General features: G+C 41.4%; 2 protein-coding genes across 10 annotated transcripts in view; both read left to right on the forward strand.

Annotated features, from left to right (window-relative positions):
* MAPK12 (mitogen-activated protein kinase 12) overlaps window positions 1-7,841 on the forward strand; it is a 38,673-nt gene extending 30,832 nt beyond the window's left edge. Inside the window, exons 7-12 of one of the 2 annotated variants that reach the window (XM_054188542.1) lie at window positions 1,157-1,271; window positions 1,920-1,991; window positions 4,079-4,185; window positions 4,981-5,059; window positions 6,657-6,830; window positions 7,644-7,841. In XM_054188542.1, the coding sequence (XP_054044517.1) occupies window positions 1,157-1,271; window positions 1,920-1,991; window positions 4,079-4,185; window positions 4,981-5,059; window positions 6,657-6,830; window positions 7,644-7,714 (618 nt within the window). In that variant the 3' untranslated portion in view covers window positions 7,715-7,841. The remainder of the gene's footprint in view (window positions 1-1,156; window positions 1,272-1,919; window positions 1,992-4,078; window positions 4,186-4,980; window positions 5,060-6,656; window positions 6,831-7,643) is intronic. The other variant, XM_054188543.1, reaches the window with a different exon arrangement.
* A 140-nt stretch (window positions 7,842-7,981) lies between these two features.
* HDAC10 (histone deacetylase 10) overlaps window positions 7,982-18,238 on the forward strand; it is a 42,366-nt gene continuing 32,109 nt past the window's right edge. For 6 of the 8 annotated variants that reach the window (XM_054188531.1, XM_054188537.1, XM_054188533.1 and 3 more), the window contains exon 1: window positions 7,982-8,125. The gene's annotated coding sequence lies outside the window, so the exon portion shown is untranslated. Of the gene's footprint in view, window positions 9,096-13,049; window positions 17,039-18,238 lie in introns of those variants that run through there. The other 2 variants (XM_054188535.1, XM_054188532.1) reach the window with 2 other exon arrangements.

Consider the following 18,238-nt stretch of genomic DNA (forward strand, 5'->3'; position numbering starts at 1 on the left):
GAATGAAAACATAATTTTTCTTTCTGCTAGTTCTAGAGAATGATGAAACTATCCTGAAATATTTCAAAATGTTTAATTACAGAGAGCGTTACAAGCACATCACTCTTGGTATGTTAATGCACAGGTGCTCCTAGTAAAAATGCCTGCCCTGTCAATATATATGAGGCCTGATACACGTGGAAACTAGTGGCTGTTTATGCAAAGCTGCATATTCAAGTATCTGTGGACAATGATGATTTATCCTGAATAGGCTTTACTTCCCCAAGACCCCTGCTTCTTGTAAGAAGCATGAACTTCCTCATAAACTATGAAGTGACTGTCATTCCAGGAGTGTCCCTCGCTGTTGGCCGCATCTTTTGGCACCATCTTTTGAAGGTCCGTAGAGATGGGCCTTTACGTTAGCCAATTTTGTAGAAGTTGATGAAAGGCCATAACATTCATTTTTAATCTTGCTGCTGTACACATTGCTATATCTAGAGATAAATATCTGAGAGTCTTAGAAATAAGATGAGTTGCGCATAATCCCTTAAAGAATTGCATGGACCTTGCATTTGTTAGAGGGTTGTTCTGTAGTTGACACGGTAGGTTGGGGAAAACTCAGTAGGACTAAATACTGGTAATTCCTTACTCTTGTTGTATGTTTTCAGTGTGACCTAGAGGAAGCTTTTCCTTGTATGAAAATGCATAAAAAAAGAGAATTATTCCTGCTTACTTCAGAATATTATTCGAACACACTCTTGAATAATTATGCCACCTGGGATATGAGAGCAATGGATACCACCTAAGGTGGATGCTGTTAGTTTAGCCCTAACAAGCTACAATAGTCATTCCATGGCCAGGGAATTTTTTGCATTGAATGGGACCCATATCTTTTTAATTAATAATTGAAGAATTTATTCTTTCCTTTACTGGTTTTACAGCCTTTAGTGTTGCTATAGGATTATCTAACATGGGGAAAAATATTGTAAAGCTCCTTGCTGCTTCTGTCTTCATTTTTTCAAATGAGAACAAGATGCTTCAATGAGGAAAAAGATGCAAAAATAAGCCAATCTCTGCAGAATGCTCCAATTCTTTTATTTTCTGCATTTGTATGTATAAATGTATAAAACAGGTAACTGTCTGTTTGATCGGGATGTTCTTTGTGCTTCCCCTACAGATTCTGGATTTTGGATTGGCGAGACATACAGACAGCGAGATGACGGGTTACGTGGTTACAAGGTGGTACAGAGCCCCAGAGGTCATCCTGAACTGGATGCATTATACACAAACAGGTCAGTGTCTCTTCAGAAAAGCCTTGACAGAGCTGAAGCCTTTACTGAATCAGACGACGCATAAGGAAATCTTTGTTTCTGAAGTGAATGGTAAATTGGAGGTGGAAATGACAAAATAATGATGCAAAACTTCCTTGCAGACGAATTGCAGGTAATGGGTTGGTGGTTGTGAGTTTGGGGGCTTTTTTGTATATTTTCTGAGTAACAGAAAGTGCAATACAACAGAAAAGCAATACAGATGTATACAGATGTGACAGTCTGGTCTACCTTCTTGTGTTCTGCACTGACTGTCATCTTCCTGCAAAGATTGTGCTGGTTGTAACTCAAACAGACAAGGTAAAATGGGAGAAGGAGGGAATTCGAGTAACTCTAGGATAGCTATGGAAGTTTCTGAAAGCATTGAAAATTTACTTCCCACGTGCATCTGCCTGTTACTGGCAGTATTTCTGTTATCTCCCGTTTGCTAATTAGGAAGGCTGGTAGTTTTGCCTATACTGTTCATCATGTTTGGCAAGGCACACATCATTTTGTAACAGCCTATAAAGGTAAATTTTACACTTCTTTAAAATATGTTTTAAATTAAACTTTATGTACATTTAAATGGCCACGTATTCAGCAATTTAATGTGACTGTTGGTCTTTTTTTCAGTTGACATCTGGTCTGTGGGCTGTATAATGGCTGAGATGATAACGGGGAGGCCTCTGTTCAAAGGAAATGATCGTATCCTTCAGTGAATTTATGACACTAATGTAAGAAAATGATGAGAGGTTTTTATGTGACACAGTAGGTCTGTTCAAAAACTGATGAGCATAAATTGAAATGAATAGTAAAATGGCTTGCACCTTTCTCATTAATTGGTTATTTAATATCTGTACCACTTTTGCACATCTGCAAATTAAAACTTGTGTTATTGAACTTTTTGAATAGAGAAAGAGAGGTGGTCTTTGAATCACATCTCAAATCATCAGGTAAAAGGTTCTGTGATGATAGAAAAGGCATATTTTGACTTTTTTAGTAATTGATTCCACAACTCTGGAACACGCACAAAAGATTCAGCTGTAGTATACAGAGTTACGTGCGCGTGCTAGTCCATTTCATGCATTTTGAGACTTTTGCCAAAAAAGGTTATGTAAGTAATACCTAGTAAAATGTTTTAGATATACAAAAAGAATCTAGTCCTATCATTTAATTGCTGTGGAATTAAGAAAATAGTTAAGATTAAACCATAATTCAACCTCAACTTCATAGACAGTAATAGCTGTGATAGTTGTTAATAGAAGACGGTGTTAATAGAAGACAGCAAGAATTTTTTACTTTTATTTTTGTTTTCCAGCTGTGTATGTTTGACACCTCAGCCTAGTAATTTGCACTGCTTTTCTCCTTGTGGAGGGGAGGCTTTGCTTATCTGCAAATACTTGTTTACAGAATCACAGAATCACAATTGCTTCATTTTAGTCATATTTGTATCTAAGTACTTACGTGTAAGATTAGGACTTCATTGCATGGATCATATTATTCTGATTTAGTGAGGAAAACCATAAAAAAGGAAGATTGCATTCACACAAAAAAATGACGGGGACTATGGAAAAGTAGAATACATCAGATTATTTCAGCTGTACAGATTTTAAGGATGTGTTAGTTCTTAACAAGGAAATACAAGAATGCCTGCCAAAGAACCTTGAGCATTCTGGTACATAAATAAGGAAATGAATGAGTCATAATTTTCAAGTTGCACTGTAAATGTAAGAGTGGAAAAGCTAGCATTTTAGTCACACTGGGTTCTGCAGATTTCAGAACTATTGGCTGAAGTTCTGCGTCCTGGGTTACAAAGCAAATTACCGCAGCATCATAGTCCTTGCTGGCCTTTGAGTATATGAATGGGGATTACCGGTTGCCAGGGAAATGCAGCCACGGGTTCAGCTGTGGGCAGGTGAATAAGAAAACACCTAATTTAAGGGATTTTTGTTTTAGTAATAGGAATAGGTTATCCTGCAAACTTGGTTTGGGATTTTATTATTTATTTATTTATTTCATCAGCATTACCCACCATCTCCGCCTTCTGCAGAGGTTGGCAGAATCCTCATGTGCCGATCGCTTGTCTGCCTTCTGCCTTCTCATCCGCTGCTCTTACCAGCGTAGCAAATGAGTCATAAAGCTGTTCTCTGCAGCATTAGCCTCCTGTGATTATGGTGTTTCTTCTTTGAAACAGCTAATGGTGTTCCTAATTAATCTGTGCTGGTTTAGGACACAGAAGACTAGGGAGCGTTCTGTTGCCTTACCTCAGTGTCTCCAACATCTCAGCCTCTGGAATTGAGCTAAGCATGTGGGAAATGAGGGGGGGAGGGATTAATTTTTTTTTCCTTCCTTTCTCCAAGTTTCTCAACATGGAGAGCTAACACAGACTGGTTTCCTCTGATTTTTGTTCTGTTTATCACACCATCTGATGTTCTCTGTGACTTTTCCTGCCTCTATGTCACCTAAGTAACGGATAGACCAGGGCGATGCATGCGATACATGTGTTGATTGTTCAGATACTCCAATAATTTTGGACTGATTTTGACGAAAAATATAGAGGAGACCTGATGATATTAGAGGAGTTTGCAAATGATTCCATTATGTGTTCCTAAGTTACAGGATATTTTATTTCAAATGCTTTCAGTGTCTTTGCCTTTTGCAAGAAAAACTGAGAACTTTCATCTCATCTTTTATAAATCTTCTGTTCAGTCCTTGCATTATGACTTTTGCTTTATTCTCCAATAGCGAAGAAACTCAAAATTTTTGCAAGGTGTTTAGTTTTATGGAGAAAGACTTTTTTCCTTATTTCTGGTACTCAGATCTGGACCAACTCACAGAAATAATGAAAATAACAGGTACGCCAACTCAAGATTTTGTTCAAAAACTGCAGAGTCAAGATGTGAGTATTCTTCTTTGTCAGTTGATTTTACATGTCTTAATTTGGCTTAAGCCACGCTCAGTTCTTAGACTGGCTGAGATAATATGTATTGACTACTGAAATGACCCCTGATGGTACATCTCTGTCTTGAAATGCTTTGCACGCCCAGAATAGCTACTGGAGATTAAGGGGGCAATGAAAATTATCAGGACACTTGAAAAATCCAGATATTAAAATACGTCAAAGTTTCCAGTGTGTACCATGTAAACAGTTGAGCTGATGCATTACTACCTTTATCGGAAACATACTGAAAACATGAATCTATTTAGAAAAAGCAGTTGTTCTGTAGGTGTCTCTGACTTGGTCTTTCCTATTCTTGTGTGGAAGTCCTTCTAGAATCCTGAAGCCCCTACTATAAAAAAACTAAAATTCATCAGTAGACTAACTATACAGTTTAAATACTAATGAATATAAGTGTAAGGTTCACTTCTAGAGATTCCTGTAAACTCACTATGACATTCTTTCAAATTATGCATACATTTTTATTCTAATTAATACATTAAATATTTGGCATTAATAATTAAAGCTTTACATTATCATTTCTTGAACTGTTTTAAGGCTTGATTTTTTTAAAAAAAGTTCACCAAGAAGGTGAAATGTAATCAAGGTTTTATAATCAGGGTTTATGACCCCAAAAAAATCCATTTGTACAATATGCTATCGAAGCATTGTTGAGTTACCCATTAAGCATACAGTTGATGTTGTCACATTACAAAGGCAGCAAAGGTCTAATTTAATATTCGTGTTTCTTTTAAGGCAAAAAACTATATCAAAAGCCTCCCAAAAGTCCAGAAAAAAGATTTTGCATCCATCTTGAAGTACGCAAATCCTTTGGGTAAGACAGTTTGTGTGGATGTTGTACCATTTGTCTTGTTCTTGTGTTTGCATTGGAGGCAGCAGCAGTATCAGTCATGTGATAGGTTATGTGATGGTTCTCGGGCTTTTCTCTCCTGCTTTCCATAACTCATAACTTTGATTTTAGTGTCTGAACTTTGCCAAGTTTAGACTCTGCCAAGAATCAGATGTTTCTCAGAAGAGTCAAAAAAGAAGTAGTTTGTGTTTTAGGCTTCAATCCAGCATCTGCTTAATGGTTTTACTGGAGCAACTTTCTCAAAAGCCCTGAGAAATTAAATACGTGTAATAAATTTTTGTGTATTGTATTTGAAATATAATTCTGAAAGCTCAATCTGGTCGACAGTAGAAATGCAAGCAACTAAAAAGCTGACATTTTAGTCATGGAATGAATGCATCCTGAGAAACATCTGTGCGTTCCTGAGAAGCACTGGCTTGGATCTGATAGATATAAGCAGCCAGAAGAGTGTACATGTGTGCATAACAGTAACATGACTCGAGGCAGCCAGAGCTCTGAGATGGCTCTGCCAAAACCTCATCCATTCCCCAATGACCTGAATGCCCACAAAGCCATCTTTATTAGAATATCAGTTGGGATGATTGAATCTTCTCAATTTAAGATGTTAACATTGCATGTTCAGATGCAATAGAAATAAACATGATAAGCAGCATGCTTATCATGCCTGCATGATAGCTCACTGACCTTCTCAGCTACAGCAAACTCTACACATTTCCATTTAGTTTTTAGGATGTTTCTTCCTATCAATTCTGTGCCCATCTGGCTGCTCCTTACACAGAGAACGAGCAACTGCTCATGGTCTGAGCGAGGAGGCTGGAGAGAATCCACAGTGTGGCAAGCAGGAGCTGCAGCATCCTGTCCTGCGCTGCTGCCTCTTCTGCCTTTCAGCTGCTCCACCCAACCCAGGAACGTTCTTTCAGGATAGAAAAACAGAGAATAAACAAATCATTCATTATATCTGTTTACGCTAGCCCGTTTTAACAGTCTAACAGTGAACCTGATCCAAAATCTACCGGATAGGAACACAGAAGATTTTCATTAATTGTTTTGGCTGAGGTCAAAAACACATAAAGTCAGCACTGAGATTCTGAGCGTGGACAACTGTCTTGTCTTAGTGAACTTCAGAGCGTACTTGGCCTTGGATTTGGTCACACACGGAGCAGTTCTCATTAGCTCTACACCCACCTGTTCATTCTGCTGCTGTCAGGTCGTGATGTACCTGAGAACGACAACACCGTGGCAGCAGTGATGAACAACACCTGGGAAAGCCCCGAGCCCAGCGGTGCTGGAGCAGAGAAGTCATTAGCTGAGGCGATGTGGCTGTACTGCATACAGAAGCAAGGGAGCATCTCTGCGTTGCATCAGGCTTTGTACACGTCCCGCCTTACTCACAACACTATTTTGTCACACAGATGGGCTCCAGTGGCTATAGGATCAACACCCAATTTATTCTGCTTTATAACTCTGTGTATTTATTTGAAATATCTCCAGGACAACGTTACTGTGTACTAGCTGGAATGAGTGGCGTGATTTGAATGCAGTGTTTGTATTCTCTCAATAGCTGTAAACCTTTTGGAGAAGATGCTGGTGCTGGATGCAGAGAAGCGAGTCACAGCAGCTGAGGCTTTGACACATCCTTACTTTGAGCCAGTTCACGATCCTGAGGAAGAAATTGAAGCTGAGAAATATGATGACACATTTGATAACATGGATCTTCCGCTAGATGAGTGGAAGCGTGAGTTTGGTTTTGTGATGTTTTCAAAAATGACCAGATAGAAAAGCCATCCAGAAATAGGAATATTCCCCTTTACAAATTACTTTCTCTGCTTTTGATGGAACAGAGTAATTAGACAGCATTAAGATAGAGAAACGCTATTGATAAGCCAGTGTTCCTCTTGTCAAGTCCTCCTGGAACAATCCCCAAAGGTTTCTTCTCTGCCTCATAACAGAGGCTCCCCTTCTCCCTCTTCCCCCCCGCTTCTCCCCCGTGTCTATCCTCCCATCTTCTGCAACATAGGAAAGGAACCATTTCTGTAACATGGTCTTTCCAGTGGATAGGACAGGTGAACAGATTCCTCAACTGTTGCTCTATAGGACTGCAACGGTTGCTGTCTTAATTTTAAGTGAGGTTCTCTGAGAGGGAGACAACATACCTGTCTCAGCAGGGATTTAAGTCTGAATCTAGTTTTCATCTAGCATCAGAGGTTTTTATTTTGGCTTTTAAGTGAGGACTTGACTTTTAAAGCTGATGTGCTGTGTAGTTCTTTCTGAGGGTATTGCCCCCTATACTGTAAAGTCAATGCTCACATCTCTTTGAAAGCACCTATGACATTTCAGTATTGGGCGACTTCTTCAAATCTGAAGTAGTGAAAAAACGATCCTTGTTTCCCGTACTTTTTGTACTCTTTCTCTCTTTTTTGCCTGAAGAGGTCTCTCTCTTCCTGACCTACATCAGAGCCTAACCGTGCTGGGGGTTGCACCTTGCTTGTATCTGTGCAGGTTCTTTTCTGGTTAGACCAGCAAGACTGTTTATTCTGTTGTTTTCCAGGCATTACATATAAAGAAATACTGAACTTCAAGGCGCCACAGACATCGGAGTCAAAGGAGACAGCGGTGTAATTGTACGACTCGGTCTTTTCAGAACTCAGAAGAAAGCAGGAAAGTTGTAAATGTTTGTGATACTTCAGGTGTATAAAACTTTTATAAATAAACTGGATGTAATCTGTTTCATCTTCACTGTCAGAAAGAGCAATGTCTTTTACTCGCATGTGAAAGTTGGTGCCTTTGGAAGTAGCGTTTTGAAACCGTCCAGAAACTTATTCTTGCCTACAGCTTCCTTCTTCTGCATGAAAGGATTCCGACTGTGATAACCTGGTGCCATCCTCAAAAAAGCAGGTAGGACTAATTCTTCAAACCAGAGATCAGAAGTTACCACCCCGGGCAAGCTGAGACACCAAACTCTCCAAGGCCATTGAACTGTCTTGAATACAAGAAGCATTTGTGTGACTTCCTCTGGAATATTTCATCTTGGTAAGATGCCTGGGAGGCTAATCAGGCTTCTGCTACCTCAGCTAGTGCAGCAGGTAGCAGAGAGAGAGCCTGAATGAATGCCTGTGTGACCCCTGTCCTATATGAGTGGAGGACAACTTGAGCTCGGACGGTTCTCACAGATCTGGGCAAGAGGCAAGAAGCGGAGAAGTGTCAGTGTCCTAGATTTTTTCAAAGTAAACCAGTGTAGCAGGACAAGCTTTGACAAATGCACTAGATGAACAGTTGCTAGACAAGCAATCACGGTCAAGGGGTACAACGTTTTCCTCTGGATACAGTGCAGTCTCTGTGTAGACTAGGGATCAAGGATTTCCAGGGAGAAATTATGACTTTCTGAAATTTTGTAACCTCTTTAGCATCTTAGTATTGAAATGATCACTGAAAAAGTACATCTTCTTGGAGGACGTCCTGGTTATAGAATTAGCGGTGCTGATTTTAGAAATAAAGGTGCATGTGGGTCGCATTATAGAGAATAAAATGAGGGTAAAAATGCAACGCTCGGCTGTTTGTTGGGAATACCTGCAGCAAACTGCTGTTTTTTTCACAGCGTATAGAGGTGTTGCCAGGTGCAGAATAACAACCGTTCCTTTTTTTAGCCTTTTTGAACTCATCTTACCTGGGGGGGAACCCTCAGACCTTCTGTTGGGAGGTGCCTTACCAGAGAGAGTCAGCTTCCGGATGGGATATTCATTAGACACTTTGTGAGTTCCTCTTACTGTCTGGGTTCGTTTATTATATTTTCCTAGGTGCTTAGTTTGTAATAATCTCGCAGAGGTAGGAAAAAAAATTGGCAAACCTTTGGTGAAGAATTGCTTTCTGAGATTGCTTGCCCTTGTTAAAGATAATCTCTTTACAGTTGACTATTTGAATGTGGATTATTCCCAACGCAATATGCTGTTGCGTGTTGCTACTGAGTGAAACAGTTGTGAAAAAAGACACTTGATCTTAGCAGGTAATAACTGAAAAAGAAGTAAGGAATTACTGGGGTTTTTTTGCTTTAAATAACCAATTTAAACCAGAAGTTTAATCAAGGCACAGTTGTTCTGTTTCTTTCAATGAACGTTTAAGTTAAACACCTGTAAATATTAGTATTTCTTTAAAAATTGTGATAAGCATTGATTAGCCGAGATGGGCATCTAGAGAGACTAAATGGTAAAAGAAGCCTTGGATTATTGATGTATTTGACAAGTCATTAAAAACTATAGTTTCAGGAATGCATGCAAAAAAAAGCAGAGAATGTAATTTGAAACAAAACATTTTTCCACACTACAGGTCACTGAGGAGGGCACACTTAAGAGTCATACCCCATTTTGCACTATTGACTTTCTGCTTGGACTTACAACTTCTATGTTAAATAGGAACTGGAACTTTATTTTTTACTGAATAGGTGTTTTCTCTTTTAGGATCGTGCCCTGTTGTCCTCTTAAAAGTCACGGGAGAAAAGGGCCTATTGGAATTGTTTGGTTTTGATAGAGCCAGTCGAGGGGGATGGAAGAATGTCACAAACTTCTTTGAAAATGTTCCCTCTGTATTTTAAATGGAAATTCAACACCCTAAATTCTAGCAAATGTCTGAAGTCTCAACATAATCCAAATGGCTCAAATGTTAGACTTCAAGGGAGCATGATTTTTCTTTGAAAAAGTGGTTTGCATTTCCTTTGTGAATGCCAACACTTCAAATAGGCATTTTCACTCCCCTCCTCTTAGCTTTCGTGAAGTCAAGCCCTAAAACCTCTCTTAATCTTGACATAGTACTGGAGAAGCAGCTAGCCTGCGTGAGAAAGACATAAGGAGATAATGTTAGTTTTTTCTAGATATTGGGCGAACACGGAACTCTGGAAATAACCGAAGAGAAGACCTTGATGCACGTACCAGCAAAGACAGAAGTACTGCTGTGCTGTCTAGTCAGCAAACAGTCTGCAAGGTAAAATAACAAACGGAAAGTTTGTCACCTCTTGGCGTGATGTTTCTGCGAAGAGATTGAAATCTGTAGAAATGGCTCCAAACAGCATCAGAGGTTAGTAGTATAAATAGTTCATTAAAAGAAATGTAAGGTGAAAGCAGAAATATTTTGCATAGGAGGCAGCTGCTGCTTCAAAGGGAGAGACAACATTTCCGAAGTTTTTATTTGCTATTTCTGCTGGTGCTAAGCAACTCAGGAATAAGAACCCAGTTTCTGTTTGCCTTAAAGAGAAATGTAAACACGTTCTGCATGTACTTGAAATGAGTGTATTGTGAAAAATAAAGGTTGAGGGTTTGTTTTTTACACAATAATGGTCTTATTTTCCCCATATCTATTCCCAAATGTATAGTCACTCCTGAAAATAGTGTTTTTGGTATAAGGGAACTGTATGAAACCTAATATTGTAGGTACATTTCATGTAATATGACCTGCTGATGTAGTTTATTTTGGAAGTCAGTCAGACGACAGATCCTAACCTTTCTCCCATTTTCCAATCTGTAAGTCAGCCACGGAGATGATCTGATTGTTCTGCTGCCACCTAATTATTTCTTACAGCAGCTTGGATTTTACCAGACATCTCTGCTTTGTTCTGAAGGACAGGATTTCAGTCCTTAAAACCCAGTTGTATTCCTCAGCCTGATTTTAGCTTCAAGTCAGACAGGGAAATTTGAGTTAACAGAGTTCTAGTAGGATGTATGGAACCTTTGCCCTGAAAACCCATGTGCCCCCCGACTCTTTTAGAGCAAGATTGTCCCCTTATGTATAAGTCTTCATTGCATTGAAGACTCATCTTTCATGTTGAATTTTGATAATGTGGTGGTGTGGGCCAAATGTGGCTCACAATTTCACTTATTTTCTGGGGTTTTTTACAGAATAACACTGAGGTGAGTGCTAATACGCGGCCTGCAAAATGTGTTCGGAAGATCCACTTTGTTCTTGATTCAGAACTACCAGGCGTATGAGCTGGGTGGGATTCTTTGAGCTTCCTACTTTCTGATCTGCTGTTCAAATACAAGTATCAGCTGCTTCTGGTCTGCTTCAGCTAAGGTTGTCAGAGAATGGGGCATCTGTTAGATGCTGTCATTCACTGGATCTTGGTATGAAATACTCCTGTAGGACTTTAGATGGTCCCTGCAGGTACCAGGGAGAGAATCGGGGCTCATAACACCTACTGTCTCCGCTGATTAATTCTCCAGCTCCTGAACACTGTAGGGCAACTGGTTGTGCAAGTCAAATAATACGAGAAGCATTTTCATGGACTACAGCACTTAAAATCTCCTCCCAAGTATTTTTAAGAATTCAGAAGCATGAGTTGGAGAAAGATCAAGGGAGGCGGCTTCCATCGTGCAGACACCCTTTGAAACTTCATGGACTAGCAGTTAATGAGCAGCTCTTGCGCGCAGATTATTTGCGGCTCTCTGGGGTGGTAACATAATGATCTAAAAACTGGATTGCCACCTAGCAACCACATGCAGCTCTCGGGCATGGGAATGATGCGTGCTTTTTAGCTACCAGGAACAGCATCCCTCTGCAAGGAGGCAAGCGGGGGCAAGGAAAATAACTTAAGGATTCATTATTTTTGTCTGCTGCTATCCTGCTCTGCAAACAGAGCTCCTTTACGCTTAACCTCGTTACATTTCCATGCTGGAATTTTCTAGTTCACTCCAAGGTCTCCCAGCTGGGTTGCATCCAGGCATGCAACTCTCACAAGCCTTTCACTGAAGTATGTTGAATGTGCTGTTATCTTTGAGAGGCAAAATGAGGCAACCAGTGAAGCAACCAAATGAAATGTAATGAAAGAAATTGCTCAGGTCCCGCTTGAGAATGCTCTCAGTTCTGCTGTCCGGGGGCCACGTGCTCGTAAGGAGCAGAAGTCTCCTGCTGCGTTTGCACGATGCCTGCAGCAACAAGGCTCTCATCCGAGTGACACTCGTGATGCCAACACAACCAAAGACTGCCACCTGATCCTATTCAGTCTGATATCAATGGGAAATTCATTATTATTATTATAGCAGTAACATTATCACAGGTTATAACTGTAAAATTACACTGCTTGGGAAACCACGGGCATTTAGTCCGCTGGGGCCTGGGCCAAGGCAGCTTTTTTTCAGGCATTTTAAAAGCCCTGTTTGTCCATACCCTGTTCCTGCCACCAGGTAGTACCACTTTGGCATGTGTCCAACCATGTTGATGTTCCTAGAAACCCCGTGCGTTTTGGGCTTGAGTCAACTTTGAATTTCCTTTTTCATAAAAATGGTAGTGTGCTACTGTAAGGAGAGAAAATATGGCTGAGAAGTGTAATCATAAAAAAGATTAACTAAAGCTTTCTTTAAAGCAAACCCCTCTCAAGATCTAGGATACGTTATAAAATAAAGGTCAGCTATAAGGAATTAAAATTGCTACTCGGGAAGAATCTTGAACCATGGCTGGAGTAACCAAGTCATTTTGGTTAGAATTTGAACTCTTAAAAGGATCTCAAGGTGGCTTTTTATTTAACGCAGAAAATATACATAGCATAAACTTTGAATAAAGAGGAAGCATGACAGGTGCACACAAAATGTCTCCTAGTCCTGAAGCAGGGCACCTTTTTTTTAAGAACAGGTTTGCATATTGATGAGGGAAGCACAACACTGCGGGGAACTCCCGGAAAGCGTCCTTCAGAAACGTAGGTTCATCTAGAAACATGTATGTTGTTCCGTCTTGCTGGAACAAGATGATCAAATCAGGCAAATGTTTGATTCCATTTAAATGATTACATTAAATGTAAGGTGTCTGCAGGGAGTGTGTTAGCTAGAGTTCTTAATTCTGGATTCCCAGGCGAAAACGGACCTACAGGGAAATTAATCTCAGGGGTTCATCGTGGTCCCAACAGTCTCAATCTGTCCGTATCATTGCTACTGTCAACACAGGTTACCTAGCCAAGGAACTCACGATCCCCTATGTGTTTTATCACACAGGTTTATCTTATTTTTCTTCATGTGGTATCACCTTCATTGAGGGCAATGACTAAGTCTGCTCTAAGACTGTGTTAGGATGTTTTTACATCCTGCACCCCAGCTCTTGCAGAAGGCAGCAACTATGTGATCACTAAGACGAGGTGGAGCGCAGGACATGAAAGCACAGTCTGATGGTTGTGGTATCCCAAATGATCATCTGTAGAAGCTATAGATCCCTCTCCCCCCATCCGCCAAAGCTGCCTTTGGCTGTCCCTCCTGTTTTGGCTGCTTGGCTGGAGACCTCGGTGCCTACTGCAGCAGGGAAAGCTCTGTGCTTGCACTTGGAAGCTCGCGGGAGCTGTGTGATGGACACGTAGTTGCTGCATTAACAAACTCACAAACTTAACAAACTTTGGCCTGGGGCAGCTGTGATCTTCCTGGACTCCCCCGGCGCAGCTGAGGAGCTGGCGGTGGCCTGGTTGTGCTCCTAACAGGCAATGGGATGCCATTGGCCAGCTTCGGAGGGTTAGAGGCTTTCATAGTGCGGAGTTGGGCAGTTTCTTGCCAGCTGGACTTAGATCCAGCAAACTGCTCCAGGCAGGGTTAATTTACTAGCACAGGCATGGCCACAGAGCCAACAGTTCCTGGAGAATTGTGCTCACCCCAAAGGGGTGGGTGGATGGATATGACTCCAATCTCTTTGTGCCGTTGTCCTCTAGCCATAACATAATAAAAATGCAGCCTTTGTGAAGTAGTTGTTTAGGAGCGAGTGATGGTGAGCCCTGCTGTAAGGGTTGTGAGAGCATCCCCGGGGGCTCACGGAGGTTTGGCTGCCGGGGCTGGGGGCCAGCTCAGAGCCGGTGCGGCCGTGGGTGGCCCCTTCCCCACGGTGACCCTGGGCAGAGGCTCCCAGACACCGTGGGGCCGAACTCTGGCTGGGGGAGCTGCTTCCAGCTGAGGATCTCGCCTTGGCCCGTCCTGAGATGCAGCTCCTGCTGCCCCCCGGCCATGGGTCCCACACACGGGCTGATGTTCCAGCCTGGCCTGTCCCCATTCCCAGGAAGGTGCCCCACACCTCGGGCTGGGGCTGTCCCCGGCTGCCCCCTGCCTTCTGCCCTGACCTAGATACTAAACTAGGGTCAAGTTGAAAAGATTTATTGGCAGTGTTCCAGAATAAAATGGAAATAATATGCGTTTCCCCTGCCATTTGGCAAATCTACTGTAAGTCCCTGTGAGTCTCTCATTTGTTGTTAACAAGATTTTGAACAAGTAAATACCATGACAAGGTCATTTGCCCTAATTAAGTTTTTCATACATGATGCATTTGTGCAAAAGGTAATGATGCGACAGGAAGGCAAATAACTGCAAGAGAGCACAGATTTCCTTTCAACAAAGAAAAGACAATACAGGAGGATTTTTCGAAGGCATTACTAATATCTTAAATAAACAATCGGACCGGACAGAGAGGTAAAACCAGCGAAGTGAGAATATTGTGAATGCTGAGACCATGTCCCACCTGCTGGCAGAGTGGGAAGGCTAAGTCACCAGGGACACAAATAAACTCTCAGTCCCATGTCACCTTACTGGCTTTAAACACGACTCCCCTTACGGCTTCTACACACTCTGTTAAGGCTTTACATTAAGGTTGCTGAATTATCAGAACAGGTGTGAAACTATGACCATATGTAAACAAGCAACTATCTGGAGACTCTAAAATGAGCAGGGTTCTCTTCACAAACAGCTCACTATAACTGTAATTACTATAGCTACTCAGTATTGCCATTTTACATCCCTAAACCAGAACATTAACTACTTTTCCTTGGGTTTCTCAATGGATTTTATAGCCATTCATGCTTTATAGCTGAATTAGTGGTTTTGACCACCTGGATTTGATACGGTTATAAATGTTATGAACTTGCTGCATGTCTTCCAGCTTTTGAATTGCCTTCCATAGCTACTGTTTGGCACTGTTAATGTACTCTGAGATATAAATTATTTGTGTAAGGGGAAGATTCTCTTTGTGCTGTAACCTCAAACCTTAGCAGTGGGGTAAGCATGACCACCCATGAGAAAATGCTCAGGAAAGGCTGAAGAGCTGAGTTGAACAAGCTGAGAGCATCGCTGTGCCCCAAAGACTGACTTGCCTTAATGTGCCAAATTCGTACCAGAGGTTGCCTGAGGGCTCCTTAGGGTTAAAAAATTCTTCTCTAGTATAGTGATGTGACATCATCAGCTGCTCTGTCCATCCTTTGTGATCAATTATTAGGTTTAAAGAAGACAAAATCTCTTTCTTCTTGTCCAGGAGTACTAGGCCTTAAAAAAAACCATGGGCATGTCAGTAAGGCTGGTTATGAAGAGCCTGAACCAGAAATGGTCCATTCCTCTTGGAAAGGAGAAAAATGAAAACTTGGAAGTAGGCAGAGTTTGAAGCAGCAGTTCCCCTCATTTTTCTGTGTTAGCTTTATCTACTCAAGGAGTGTTCTTACCAGGTAAATCAAATGCCACTAATCCTCCAAAAGAGAAATGGCCAAGGGAATGTTCTCACGTGTGTGGGCACAGGCCCAAGCTGGCTTCTCCCAGGGGCATGCATGGAGGGAATGGCTGTGTAAGGACCCCAGCAAGCCCAGGGAGATAGGTTGTTTTTTCCCTTTAAAGCTTGGCATATGCACCTGCAGCATCCTTTGCCGGAGCCAAGATATTAGGGGGAGGAAGTTTTACTCAGTCAACCAAATGGCAGGGCAAAGTACCTTCCATACTGAATCCTTTTTTAATATTCTGTTCCCAAACCAAGCATTTTTATATAACCTCCTGAAAGGTAATTCACCCAAAAGAGTGGAATGGGTGGCCTGTTTGTGTTGAACGCCTTCGTCGGTTCTTGCTCACACCAAGGTATGCCATGAGAACGGCACTGACATCACTAGTGTGTATTGTAACTCTCAGCATAAGAAAAATTGGCAGAATCTCAGTGTTCAGGATATAATCACGGGTTATGGAAGCTGTCAGTGGCTTCCTTGGGTACAGAATCAACCTGTTAATAACTTCAGTACTTCTGTTCCGTTTTCATAGCATATCAAGAAGAAAAATACTACTCAGCATAAGTAAGGACTGCAAAATCTCACTCAATTGTTAAAAAAGAAAAAAGAAAGGAAAGAAAAGAAATACAGAGCATTTACCCACACAACCGAGTGCTCAGGTTACAATCTCTGGATGTATTTTCTAAAAATACTTTTCTCCCTCACCAAACAAAAAAAGCCCTCCTGGCCTAGTACATTTAACAGCAGTAATGCTGTAGTAGAGATGTAGGTATAAAAAGGCAAGGCTTATGGGGAGTGGTGATAGCTTTTATCAGACAGGCATAATCAGGGGAAAAAAGCTGAAGAAGCTGTCAGGCAAACACGCTCCTTTTAAGGTCTGAAACTAGAGCTGCAATCACAAACCTTTTGTCTCTGGATGTTCCTGAGTCTAATTTCAAAATACCTTCCCCTCTAAACTATTCGCTCCTCTGTGGTTTCCATAATGAAAGGAGCCTCCTGTGGATACAGTTATTAATCTTTGGTCACTGCAACCAGCATGAAACCCTTAATGCTATTTAGAGAATGAAAATGGTTCCTAAGATGAAAAAAAAAAAAAATAATCAGCCTCTCCTAATTAACCTTAATTTTAATTATTTTTCTGTTTCTCCCTCCCTTAGCTTCATAAACTAATTAGATGTAAGCCACAGTTTTAAAGATCGTTTATATACTGTTTGATTTTGAGCCATTTCTAAGCGCTTGGTCTATAATTTTTCCTTACTTATTTGCTCAGCTTTTGCTGTTGTGTAGCTATTTAGGACAGATTCATCTCCATTGCATTTCCCGGTAGCGCCACTGGAAGAAAAAGATTGTCCTGGGATGAGGGTAAAGGGCTGTGAAAGCCAAACACGGTCTGCATCCAGATTAGCAAATGGGCGCTGGAGTCACGGACCCTCGAATCCTGCCGGCTGAAGGGCTCTGCCCAGGTATTTAAATCCAAAGAGGGTTTAATCATCAGGGTGGAGACTTCTTTATCAGTGAACTTCTGTTCCAGATAGGGTAATAGAAACCAAATGTCTTTGATCTCAATAGAGACACGGTTCTGGTGCGACATAAGCCAGGGTGAAAGGGAAGTAACCTGCTATCTGCCCTCTGAAGGGCCAAAGAAAGGGAAAACTTATTTTCTTCCCCATCTTTTTTAAAGCATATTCCATCTATGCTTTCTGTTTGGAGACTGATTTGTTTGGTTGGGTTTTTTAACTGAATTCTCCCACTTTGCAGAGGATTTAAAGTCTGTCATGAATACCAATGGGGCTGTCCCGCAAAATGGAGCAGGGATGGAGCGGTTGACCTGACTCTTAGGCCCGCTGTAGGAATTGCTGCGGCAATATGAATGCTCTCTATAGGGGCAATTGCTGAGGTTTTGCATATTTTTAGGGCCTGGTATCAGGGTGTTATGAGAAAGCACTATGTAACCCCATTAGGGTGTATGTAAAAAGATTTAGCAAGTGTACAAGATGCAAAATCTATTTACTTTTACGTAACTGTTGTACTAGATGTCTTCTCAGATGGACAAGAAGACTTACAAGCTATTTACAGGGATACCATCCCTGCATGACAACATAGAGAAAATCATAGAGGTTTGTCTCAGAAGAAGTAGTGTCTGTTAAGCCATTATGACATTTGATGTCCGGAGCTGCCCGTGATCATCCTGTTAACGCCTGGCATGGTCCTGCCGCTCACCTGCCACAGAGCCGTGCTCCGGCTCCCTCTCGCCGCCTTCACTCCTCACGAGGAGGTGTGATTTGGCTACGCATTTGTAATCAAAATGGGCTACACAAAAGGCTGGTGGCTTCGTTCACTGAAACCTGAAAAACGTTTTGAGTTCCTTGAGAATTACATGAGAAATACTGAAGAAAAGTAGATAAGTGACAGCTGTAATAGCAAATGTGCCTTTTGGTGGAGTAAGAAGGTGCATTAAGGGCTCCAAAAGACTGTCTTTTGTGGTCATCCTTTGCCAGAAGGTGCGGGTAAGGGAATATCCAAAATGGGGAGAGTGAAAATAAGTAGAGAATATTCAGACCTTCAGCAAGTATCTCTTCTTCAGCCACACAGCTGAAGTAACAGAAGAGACAAGAACTATTTGCATAGCAGTCAGGTAGCAATTATATATCATGCACGCTCAT

Source organism: Rissa tridactyla, chromosome 1 (genome assembly GCF_028500815.1).
Source record: "Rissa tridactyla isolate bRisTri1 chromosome 1, bRisTri1.patW.cur.20221130, whole genome shotgun sequence".
NCBI classification, from domain to species: Eukaryota; Metazoa; Chordata; class Aves; order Charadriiformes; family Laridae; genus Rissa; species Rissa tridactyla.